General features: G+C 51.4%; 1 protein-coding gene across 1 annotated transcript; it reads left to right on the top strand.

Moving 5' to 3' along the window:
* The first annotated feature begins 8,581 nt into the window (after positions 1 to 8,581).
* Positions 8,582 to 11,558, top strand: LOC146761583 (uncharacterized). Its single transcript, XM_085542623.1, has 3 exons — positions 8,582 to 8,783; positions 9,121 to 10,636; positions 11,223 to 11,558. The coding sequence occupies exons 2-3, from the start codon at positions 9,125 to 9,127 to the stop codon at positions 11,556 to 11,558; spliced, it is 1,848 nt and encodes a 615-aa protein (XP_085398749.1). The 5' UTR covers positions 8,582 to 8,783; positions 9,121 to 9,124.
* Positions 11,559 to 12,497: the final 939 nt, after the last annotated feature.

Genomic DNA, 12,497 nt, shown 5'->3' with positions numbered 1-12,497 from the left:
CACTGCCCAAAACATTGCCCAGAACGTTGCCTGCATCCTCCACCAAAAATGTCCAAAATGTCCAAAATGTCAGTCTCTGACAGCGGGCACAAACCCAGGAAGAGAAGGAACAAAAGTACCTCCCTTCTCTAACAGCATGGTGTGGCACGGTGCGGCGCAGTGCGGCCCAGCCATGTGTGCTCTGGGAGAGGGGAAGGGAAGAGAGATTGCAGATGGGTCTAGGAGGAAAAAAAAAAAAAAATGAAGAAAGAAAGATCTGAGAATGAACGGAAGTTTAATAAACACAATAACACTAAACAACAACGAGGGAGTTTCAACAAGGAGAAAACCAAGTCCCAGTCTTATCAACGGGCTGTGGGAGGTGGGAAGTTCCATCCACACTGTCTCCTTGCAGGGAACCAGGCAGAAAAAACTCCGTCCCCTTCCCGATCTCCCCTCCGGTGCCCCCTCCCCACAGGCCCAGTTAGGGCAGTCCACAGAAAAGAAAAAAAACTTGTCCCCTTAACTCCCATTATCCCACATGTTCTGATGTGGAATAGCAACACCAACCAAATTACAAAACCATAACATGAGGGTAACATGGTTAGGTAGTGGTTGGACTCAATGATCTTTAAGGTCTTTTCCAAGCTGAGCAATTGTGATTCTGTAATAGATTACATTTCACTGTGCTCACAGGAGATAATATTGTCAAATCCTCCAGCAAAGCTCTACAGAGCAAGAGACCTGAGCTCTATACAAAAAAGCAGTGCCCTTGTAGAAGGGTTTATCACTGAGGCAGTCAGATCAACGTGGGAGCAGGCGATCACTGAGATTGCCCACAGGATGCCCACGTCCACCTCTGGAGGCAACGCAGAAGGACTGGTAGCATCTTGTGACTTTCAGTAGTACCAGTGAGGCCAGAAGTGCCAATAAGGGATCAAGCCAGGATGGAAGCAGCCTCAGGCACCTGGTCGTGCTGGCACCTGCTGCCTGTAGAGAGACAGTCCACATGCTGCTACATAAGATTGGGTTGCCCTCTGAACCCCAAGCTCCTGCCCCTGCTCAGTCTGCTCATCTATCAGGTGTTCAGGCAGGCACACCTTCAGTGAGCAGAGAATCGACACCAGGTGCTACCAGAGGGCAGAAGCAGCGTGGCAGGGCACGCACCCAGGGCTCGCACCCAGGCCAGATTCTCCAAGAAGAACTTCCCCACAGAGAGAGCACTCCTCCACCGAGCAGAGAACCTCAGGTCTGCCAGAGCTTCCACATCCCACTGAGATCAATTCTTCAAGAGTTGTCATGAAGCACCTCTTCAAAGCAGCGAGAAAAATGAGAGAAAGAAAAATGGCTGAGGAGCAGGAAAAGCTGTGGCTGTCTTACTTTTCAGAACAGCCCACAAACAATGACAAGTAACAGAGGACAGATATGGCAGCAGAGGAACCTGGGGTCAGGACACAGACTGGAAGAGAAGGGCGAAGGGTGCAGCCAGAACAGATCTGACCCTGGGACACTCTGCACTGCAGCCAGCCAGGAGCTGTAAGCTCCCAGAGATTGGGTGCACCTGCAACTGCAGCCCCAGGTGCACAAGGAGACTCAGAGAGAAGAATCCTTCCATGACGACGGGAACAAGAGGCAGCAGGCCTGAAAAATGCTCCTGCAGATCATCAGCCAGAGGGGCTCCTCTGCCTACGGACATCAACCCCTGTGAGCAGCAGATACCTGAAATGTTTTTATGATTTTTGGTTACTCATATTCCACATCATAACAATATGTAGTGCTATTGCTCCGGTTTCTCAGAAGAAAACTACAAACTACATATCCCAGAGGACTTTGCATTATTTTTTCAGAATGCTCACATATCACAAGACATTCTCTCTTTTCCTTTCTTCTTGCCCTGGCTAGACTTCTTACCTGAGAAGTGGCATTAGAGTGAGGCCTCTGATTTTTGGAAACTCTGTCATTTTATTGGACTTATTGTATTATAGTGTGTTATCTTGTATTCTGATACAAATAAAAATAAACTAATTTCTCCTCACATTGTTGCTGCTGTATCCTTGTGGTTCCATGGCTCTCTTCGCCCCATTAGGAATCGGGCCGAACCAGCCCATAAACCATTTGACAGTGCAGGAACTCTCCAAAGAAATTTATATCTGGAAACAAGCTCACAGGTTTTCATCTCCTCTTTTCTGTGTATGCAGCAGCTGCAGCTCCTCTGCTCGCTACTCAGCCATCCTTGCAACAGCTCTGTTGCCAGAGTGAACACAGTGGCTGTCCTGGTCTCCCAGGGCAGGGACCTGGGCCTGGCATTCCAGGCTAGGAATGCAAAGGGCAGAAAGCAATGAGGTTGGGTGTCCACAGTGGGAACAGAGGCCCCAGAACCTGTTCTGTAGGACAGACAGTGACCCTGGGAATGGCAGAAAGATGCCTCCGTGGGCATCACCTCTCCTTGCTGTGGCATGGTATATATCAGTCTCCTTCAAAACCCTGCTGGTGACCCAATAGCTCTGGGAGGGTGGTAGGATCCCAGTCCTGAGCTCTGAGCCTCATTAGGAGCTTAGAGCCAAGGGAAGGACATGAGCAGGAACACTAAAAGGGAAGGACAGAACAGTGACAGCTGACAGAGACAACTGGCAATTATGAACTCTTGTAGGTTGTTGCTGAAGAGATGATGATCAACTCCTCTTTCTTTTGTAGTCTGCAGCTCTTCTGCCACCTCTGGAGGCAATGCTGGTAGCATCTCATGACTTTCAGTAGTACAAGTGAGGCCAGAAATGCCAATAAGGGATCAAGCCAGGGCAGCAGCAGCCTCAGGCACCTGAATGTGCTGGCACCCTTTGCCTGTAGAGAGACAACCCACATGCTGCTACTTGGGAGTGGGCAACACTCCTTTTCAACAAGGAGAATACCAACTCCCAATCTCACCAACAGGCTGTGGGAGGCAGGAAATTCTCCTCACAGAATCACAGAGTGACCTGGCTTGGAAGGGACCTCAAGGATCATGTAGTTCCATGGTGGAACCTACTACTAGAGGGTGGTAGGATCCCAGTCCTGAGCTCTGAGTCTCATTAGGAGCTTACTTGACCAAGTACACAAGTACACCTGCAGACTCCCTTGCTGATGCAGAACAGGAGACGTTTCTTTTAGGTGCTTACAACCTTTTATACCTGCTTGACAACAACTGGTCACATGTAGGAGCCAGGCGCCTTGTGCCTTCTTTCACAGGAGGTAGATTCTCTTTTCTCTTGGAACCTCAGGAAAATCTCCAATTCAGCCACTCCGGTCTTCTCCCCCACTGTCTCATCTTGTAGCTCATGAGGGCAGCCTGCTCGTCTGCCTTTAAGACTTCTTTTTTAAGGATCAACCAGCCTTCCTCAACCCCTCTACCCTCCAAGACTGAATCATAGAATCGCTCAGGTTTTAAAAGACCTTAAAGATTAGACTGCTTCCTCTGCACTGTATTGTATTTCCAGCATAGATCAGGGAAGTTGAATTCCTTCACGAGGACAAGGAGATTGAGGCCTTACAAATGCCAAGTCCAGGGGCAGGATGACTTCCCTAGTCCTGCTCACCACACCGCTCCTGATACAAGCCAGGATGCCATTGGCCTTCTTGGCCACCTGGGCACACTGCTGGCTCATATTCAGCCGACTGTCCATCAGCACACCAAGGTCCCTTTCCATCTGGGAACTTTCCAGCCACATCTCCCCAAGCCTGTAGGGTTGCCTGGGGTTGTTGTGACCAAAGTTCAGGACCCGACACTTGGCCCAACAAAAACTCACAGTTTGCCTTGGCCCATCAATCCAGTCTATCCAAGTCCCTCTGTAATGTCTTTCTACCCCCTGGCAGATCAACACTCTCTCCCAGCTTGGTGTCCTCTGCAAACTTACTGTGGGTACACTCAATCCCCCACATCAGGATCCTTAATAAGGATGTTGAATAGAAGCAGCCCCATTACTGAGCCCTGGGGGACACTGCTTGTGACCAGCCACCAACTGGATTTAACTCCACTGACCACAACTCTTTAGGCCCAGCCGTCCAGCCAGTGTTCACCCAGCAGAGCACACACCCATCCAAACCACCGGCAGCCAGCTTCTCCACAAGGATGTTGTGGGGGACAATGTCAGAGGCTTTAATGAAGTCCAGGTAGACCACATCGACAGCTTTACCCTCATCCACTAAGCGGGTCACCTTGCCATAGAATGAAATCAGGTTTGTCAGACAGGAGCTACAGTTTGTAAACCCATGCTGACTTAGGCCTGATCCCCTGCTTGGCCTTTAACTGGTCCACGATGGCTCCTAACATTATCTGTTCCATAACCTTCCCCAGCACTGAGGTGAGACTGACAGGTCTGTAGCTACCAGGATCATCTTTCTGGCCCTTTTTGAAGATGGGCATCTTATTTGCCAGCCCACAGTCTGCTGGGACATCCCCAGTTAGCCAGGACTGCTGATGAATGATGGAGAGTGGCTTGGCAACCACATCTGCCAACTCCCTCAGCACTCTATGGTGCAATCCATCCGGCCCCATGGACTTGTGAGCATCCAGATTTCAAAGGAGGTTCAAAACCATCTCATTGTGGATCATGAAACACCTATTTGGTTCCCCAACCCCATCAACTAGTGCAGGAGGCTGCATTCCCTGGCAGTAACAAGTCTTACTATTAATGTCCCCCACAAGAACAAGGGGGAGAGACCTTGAGACCTCACCCAACTGTCTGTAAAGTGTCTTGTCCACCTCTTCAAGCTGACTGGGTGGACTGTAGCAGATTCCCACAATAATGTCAGTCTGATTGGCCTTCACTTTTATTCTGGCCCATAAGCTCTCAACCCTATCCTTTCTGAAGAGCTTGTGGCCATCCACTGCAGTACTCCAATCATTGGAGCGATCCCACCATGCTTCTGTAACAGCAACCAAGTCAAAGATCACCTGCCACACAACGGCCTCCAGATCCTCCTGTTTGTTGCCCGTGCTGTGTGCATCAGTTTATTATTCCCTCCGCCCTTCGTGTCTACTTTAAGGCTCTCTCAACAAGCCCTACCAGCTCCTGGGCAAGGATCCATTGCTCCCTTTCAGACAGGTGAGACCCATCAGCAGATCTCAGGCCAGGTGCCAAGTAAACCACCCCATATGGACCAAAGAACCCAAAATTCTTACATTTGCACCAGCCTCCCTGCCATGTGTTCATAAGATGAATTTTCCTGCTCCTCTCAGTGTCCTTCTCTGCCACTCACAGAAGAGAGGAAAATACTAGCTGTATGCCCGCTCCATCAACTAACCACACCAGCCACCTGAAATCATTTTTTATAATCCTCAGGCTTCTGTCAGCGACCTCATTACTGCCAGCCTGAACTATTAATAAAGGACAATAGAGGGGTGGATCATCAGACTGAGGGGTTTTCTAGAAATATCCCGGGCCCCAAGGAGGCAGCACACTTCCCTACGGATAGGGTCAGGCCAACATATAGGGCCCTCTGTTCCTCTCAGCAGGGAGTTGCTTACCGCAATCACCCTTCCTGCTGGAGGCAGTCTGGAGGTGTGGAGTTGACCATCTCACCCTAGACAAGCTCACAGGTAGATCTCAATACTTCCCCAATACAGCAAGGACGTGGAGCGCTTAGAGCGGGTCCAGAGGAGGGCCACTAAGATGATCAGAGGGCTGGAGCACCTCTCCTGTGAGGAAAGGCTGAGGGAACTGGGCTTGTTTAGCTTGGAGAAAGCTCCAGGGAGACCTCAATTGCGGTCCTGCAGGACTTGAAGGGAGCGTTTAAACAGGAGGGGGAAAGCCTGTTTGCGAGAGTACATAGTGATAGGACAAGGGGGAATGGTTTTAAACAGAGACAGGGGAGGTTGATGTTACAGATTAGGAAGAAGGTTTTCACACAGAGAGTGGTGGCACACTGGAATAGCTTACACGGGGAGGTAGTGGATTCCCCACCTGGAAGGCATTCAAGACCAGGCTGGATACAGCTCTGGGCAGCCTGGTCTGGTGGTTGGTGGCCCTGCATATGGCGGGGAGGTTGGAACTATTACGGTCCTTTTCAAGCCAGGCCGTTCTATGATTCAGTGATCTCCCACCGCAACTTTGCTCACCTCACCCTGAGGTTCTAGGTCCTCAAACCTATTGTAAGAGTGTTAGGTGGACTGGTCTCTTCAGTGGGGAGGAGGTCTGCAAATTGGAGTAGGCTTTCTATAACATGTAGCAAGTCAGGGAAGCTGAGACTAGGAAGGGGTGTAATAGGCATTTGGCTTTAATGTGGGGCCTGGATAAAGGTGGAGGAAAGGTTTTTGTCTTTTTTGTTTTTACCAGCCAGTATCCTAATAGGACATCAGAAAAGTGTACCGTGTGGAAATCGAGTTAGTATAAATTCCCTCAGATGTGCCTGTTTTCCCTGCAACACACCTTTCTGCAGGAGTTTATCTGCTCGAGGCTTTTATCAAGGAGCTTCTCTAGCAAAATGGCTGTCTCTCCTCAAAGAAGTCATCACAGAGCACTGCCAGGCACATCTCGCTACACAAACATGCATTTCATGCCTGCCAACTTGTCTGGGAGGCTGAGGGGAGTGGAGGGCTTTGCTTAGGTTTGTCTGGAATCTGTGGGAAGACCTAGTGCTGTTTGCTTTTGCTTTCCAGGTGCTTGTGCAATACGTGCTAGAACACAGTGAAACACAATTAGTCCATTTACAGCATTTCCCTCACCTGCATATTGTACAAACCACCCCAGGCCAGGCTCAAACTAGCAATGATGCCAGTCAACCAAGAAGAAACTTCCCTATGTGGCAGTGGCTGAAGAACAGGATTCTCCACTAAGATTCCTTAATGAAGCCCAACTAGTGGATGCCTGATTGCCAGGCTTTTTTTAAGACACACAGACAGTCAAGCTCATAAAAGATTGGCAGAGGGTACACACTCAGCAAAGTGGAATTTGATTACAATTTGGATGAGAATAATCAGCAGCTTTACACCTTAATTTTTTTTTTCTTTCCGCTATGAGCAATGAGTTTATTATCTTCCACAATTCAATTTTATTTGAGTTGTATTCTGCAACCTTACAGCCTTCCCAAGAAGAAAACAATGTGTGTGCAGGTTTCCCAGTTTGGGATCTGCTATATGCTATCAATGCCACTGACCTAATGCAGAGAACTACGCTTGCTGATGTGCCTAACTCACATATCAACTTCCCTGACAGTTCTGAAAGCAAAGCGCTAGAGATTGCTCTTTGAGCAAACACTCCTGTTGGGTAATTCCTGGAAAGACACCTGTGGGGAACAAGCACTAATCAAAGTGTCTATCAGGGTAAACGTCTTCAAAATTTCAAAGACATGATTTTGTCTTTTCCTGGTATGTGATCAGATCCCTAATATTTCATAAAACTACATTGATTAGGATAACTCTCACTAGTCTCTTCAGTGGGGAGGAGTTCTGCACCCTCCCTGCTCACACACCCTGTACCAAGAGCCACATTGCTCCCCAGGAGCTGTGCTCTTCCCAGCTGGGGGAGCTGGGGCTCCCTTGTTCTCCCGGTGGAGAACTTCTGGTGGTGCTTTTCCAGTTTTACTTCTCCCTCAGGGGTCTGCCTGGTGAGCCTCTGCTCCGAGCTGATCTGATCGAGCTCCTCCCTGAAAATGCTGGGGAAGGGCAGGCGGCAGCAGCAGCAGCAGCACGGCCACCATCGCCTTGCTGGACTCGCCAGGGCCGACAAGTGCTTCATGGGCTCTCCAAAGTGGGAGCACGGCACAGGGCCGGGATTCAGTCCTTCCTGGTGAGAGGCACAGGCTTTGCGTGGCCCTGCACAGGGCCGGCTCTCGGTGCCGGGCCGGGCTGGCCATGGCCCCGCTGTGCTGAGCCGGCCGGGCTGTGCCACACCCCGCTCGCTGTTCTTGCATCACAAACGTTGCCATAGAGCAAAGCTGCTGACGGGGTAACTCACATCACAAAGGAGACAGCCCAGAATTCGGGGCAGAGTCAGGCTGGGAGCCACTTTGCTTGTGAGCGGACTGAAGAGAGGAGCTTGACTGCTTAGCTCTTTCAGCACATCGCAGGCGGCGCTGATTTCTGGGGAAAGAGCTTCTTCCTCAGCATGGAGGACGATACCTTCTACCGTATCCTCTGGATCACGACAGTCTCATTACTGACTGTACTTATTCCAGCCTTCAGGAAGTGGATGGTAGGAGTCAGGGCTGGTGCTGAGCCAGGCACTGCAACACAGGGAGGGGGTTCGGTGGGGGCCATGGCCATCCCCAGGGCTTGGCTGGGGAGGACTGCCTGGGAGGAGAGGCCGTGTCCCAGCAGGGCCTGGCCAGGCTCGGCAAGGAGTCCCAGGGCAGTCACGGGCCGAGCCTGGCTGTGCCCTGGGTTGGTGGGAGCCGCTGAGGCTGCTAGGGATGCTCCCCTCTCACTCGCTGCTTTCTGTGCCCATACAGAAGGAAAGGTCCAAACGTCCCAAACAGAGGAAGTGCCAACACAGAGCTAACCAGGCAAATTCTAGAGGTGAGCAGCCCTGGGCAAGGGAGGTGCCTGCAAAGACAACCCCTGGCCCCACTTGCCCACCACCCCATCACGTTCTCCCTATCCACTCACTCTGCCTTCTTTGCCAACAGTTTGGGACTTCTGCACATCTTCACAGCATGCGAGGATGCAGTAAGTAACACTGTTCCTCTCCTGTCACCTCCCACCAGCTGAAATCCCACTAACACTGCTCTCTGCTCTGCTGCAGCTCCTCAGTGCCCAGTCAGACGGATGACACCTATGAAGCCATCCGATGTTTTTACCGAACTGTTCAAGACTCCAGCAGATGCTTGGACAGGTGAGACTACTGATAGGGGATGGGGACAGGGGCAGGGCTTGCTGAAATGAAAATCTGCAATGACTCAGGGATGGCAGAGGGATATCCAGAGACTTGAAATCTGAGAGGCAGTGCCCTTGTAGAAGGGTTTACCACTGAGGCACGGACACGAGTGTCGTCCTTGCTTTGTTCTCTGTAAGCAGGAATGGAACCTTGGGCACACACTTGTCGGGACCCCAACAAGTGAAAATAACAAAGCCTGCCAACAGCTTTGAGGCGACAGAAGTGCCCTGGGGCCCTCAGGAGTGTTTGGCTCAGAACTGCCTTCATCTTCCTTCTCTTTCTCCATCTCACACAGGCTCATGTTGCAAATGCCTGAGGGCAGCAATGAGGGCAGCAATGAGGGCAGCAAAGAGGGCAGCAATGAGGGCAGCAATGAGTGGGGCAGCAAGGAGGGCAGCAAAGTGGGCGGTAACGAGGGCAGCAACGAGGGCGGCAACGAGGGCACCATCACATGTTGTGGGGATATGAAGACACCTTGCCCACAACCAAAGTCCCAGGAGCGGGACCTGCCCTTGGTTGATGAGGCTATGAGAAGTCTCCTGGAGCATCCTGACATGAAAATGCAGGCACCAGAGCACCTGCAGAAGAGCCTCTCAGAGCCTAATCTGGGGCACAAAGACTCCCAGCTTCCACATCCACTGAGGCAAACAAGGAGGTCCAAACAAGGTGCTGACTGCTACAGACTCTGTGAACACCCTGACGACCAGGAGAACAGGGTGATGTATCTATGGCTGGAGCAGTATGAATATGTTCAGAGGAAGATGCGGGACTTTTTCACACCACACTGCGTCCTGCCTAGCAATGAAGGATCCAAGGGTGTGTCTCCATCTGACCCTGTAGCCCAACTTTATGCAGGAAGAGCAAAAGTAGGAGAGAGAAATCCACCTGCGGACAGGGCCAGTAAGCAGCAGGGCCAGAAAAATACCACTGCTGCTCAAGAGCCAAAGGGGCTCCCTGGACATACCCTTGCGGGAAGTAGATCTTCAGTTGCGTCAAGCAGGATTGTGCCAAAGGATGAGCCATTCAGGCCCCAGTCAGCAAAGCCAGAGGCGAGGCCCAAGCACGTGGCAGAACAACACAGGACACAAAGGTCAGAGACTCCATCTCAGCTGTGTACAGGCTGCTGTGTGCCACGCTTTCTGTGCCGCTGCATTCAGCGTGACTGGGCCAAGCTCAAAGCAGCCAGCAAGGCCCTCTGTTCCAAGATCAGAAAGGGAAGCGAGAAGCTCTCCAGGAAGGGAAATAAGCCCTTCACAAACAACAGATCCTCAGAGCCAACAAGGCTGGACGCAAGTCATCATGGGAGCAGACAATCACTGACACCTCTGGCCAAAATGAAAACCGCAAGTCCATTTCTGGAGGGAACAAAGAAGGACTTGGTGGCATCCGAAGACAAGTCTTTCAGTGGTGACAGTGACGACACAGATGCCAGTATGGTTACAGCTGCCAGTAAGCTCACAGCTGCCAGTATTGTCTCAGATGCCAGTATGGTCACTGCTGTCAGTAAGCTCTCAGCTGCCAGCAAGGTCACGGGTGCCAGCAAGGTCACAGGCGCCAGCAAGGTCACGGGCGCCAGCAAGGTCATGGGCGCCAGCAAGGTCACGGGCGCCAGCAAGGGATCAAGCCATGGTGGCAGCAGCCACAGGCACTCGGGCATGCAGTCGCCCGTTACCCATAGGAGAGCCGACACACTGCTAGACAAGATTGGGATGTTCTTCGAACATCATGCTTCTCACCCTGCTCAGTCCGGGCTTTCACGTCCCACTGAGATCAAGTCTTCAAAAGTCGTCATGAAGCCCCTCTTCGACGCAGTGAGAAGACTGAAAGCCAGACAAATGGCTTCGGAGCAGGAAAGGCTGTGGCTGTCTTACTTTTCAGAACAGCCCACAGACAATTACAAGTAACAGAGGACAGATACGGCAGCAGAGGAACCTGGGGTCAGGACATAGACTGGAAGAGAAGGGCGAAGGGTGCAGCCAGAACAGATCTGACCCTGGGACACTCTGCACTGCAGCCAGCCAGGAGCTGTAAGCTCCCAGAGATTGGGTGCACCTGCAACTGCAGCCCCAGGTGCACAAGGAGACTCAGAGAGAAGAATCCTTCCATGACGACGGGGACAAGAGGCAGCAGGCCTGAAAAATGCTCCTGCAGATCATCAGCCAGAGGGGCTCCTGTGCCTACGGACATCAACCCCTGTCATTGCAGGAGGAAGCCCACCAGGACACACAGTGGGTAGCAGATGCCTGTCACAACCTTCCAAAAAGCAGAAGCTCTCCCTGTTAAGTGACCTCACAGGCGATCATCTCCTCTTTCTTTTGTAGTCTGAAGCTCTTCTGCTCACTACTCAGCCTTCCTTGCACCCTTGAGCGGACAGCCATCTGTTGCCATCTTCTACAGAGAGGACACAATGGCTGTCCTGGTCCCTCATTGCAGGGACTTGGGCCTGGCCTTCCCCCAGGCTTTCAGCATGGGCTGGAAGCGGTGCCAGTCCTTCAAGGCAGCAAAGGGCAGAAAGCAATGAAGTTGGGTGTCCGCAGTGGGACTGAGAGGATAGAGGCCTCAGCGCCTGTTCTTCTGGCTGCAGTAGGACAGGCAGCGACCCTGGGAATGGCAGAGAGATGCCTCCGTGGGCACCTGCTCTCCTTGCTGTGGCATAGTAAGTATCAGTCTCCTTCAAAGCCCTGCTTCTCTTTCAAGGAGAATCAGGGCCATGGCATGCTGGTGACCCAATAGCCCTGGGAGGGTGGTAGGATCCCAGTCCAGAGCATCAGTTTAAGAGGTGGACACAGCTGAACTTCTGACACAAAAACTAGTCTGACCACTAGGATTTGTTACTGGCATCTGGGGGAAAATAAAACAGTCCGGTGACTTTGCTCCCTGTTCCTTGCCAGCCATTTTCACCATCTAATTTTATATCCCCGCTTTCCCTTACTACTCATCCACACTACGCTACCTTACAAGACTCAGCAGCTTGGTGTGCGGCCATGTAGCATGCAGAAATATAAACGGTGATAAGTCTGTGAAGAGAACCAGCTCCAATTCTCTTACCACACCGACATGTGCTGGTTGGCCTACCACAAGCTGCACGCTGGGTGAGAAGCTTTGTTGTGTGGAAGAGCCCCTTTCTTACACCAGTCAGATACAGTCACTAAACGTAATTTGGCATGTGATGGTCTTTAAAGGTTGCAGCCAGTGTAAAGTTTCACACAGGAAAGACTGGGGCTCTTTCTTGTCTCCTCCTGCCTCTGCTCCTTCTCAAGCTCCGCCTAACGACATGGAGGTGCTGGGGCAGACCCAAAGGAGGACAACGGGGCTTGTGAAGGGCTTGGAGAATATGCCCTACAAGGACACACTGAGGGAACTGGGACTGTTTATTCTGCAGAAAAGGAGTCTGAGGGGAGACCTTATTGTTCTCTTCCAGTATCTGAAAGGTGCTTACAGCAAGAGTGGGGCTGGTCTCTACTCACTGGTGACAGGACGGGGGGAAATGGCCTCAAGCTGCATCAGGGTAAGTTCAGGTCGGATATCTGGAAAAAAACCATATTTACAGAAAGGGTTGTTAAGCACTAGAATAGGCTCCCCAGGGAGGTGGTTGGGGCAACATCCATGGATGTGTTCTGTTTAGCCTTGAGAAAAGAAGCCTGAGAGGGGACCTGATGCAAGTCTGCAAAT

The sequence above is a fragment of the Coturnix japonica genome, chromosome 3, assembly GCF_054131305.1.
Source record: "Coturnix japonica strain WE chromosome 3, WE-NBRP24, whole genome shotgun sequence".
NCBI lineage: Eukaryota > Metazoa > Chordata > Aves > Galliformes > Phasianidae > Coturnix > Coturnix japonica.
Note: the sequence above shows the minus strand (reverse complement) of the source record. Positions and strands in the feature narration are given on the sequence as shown.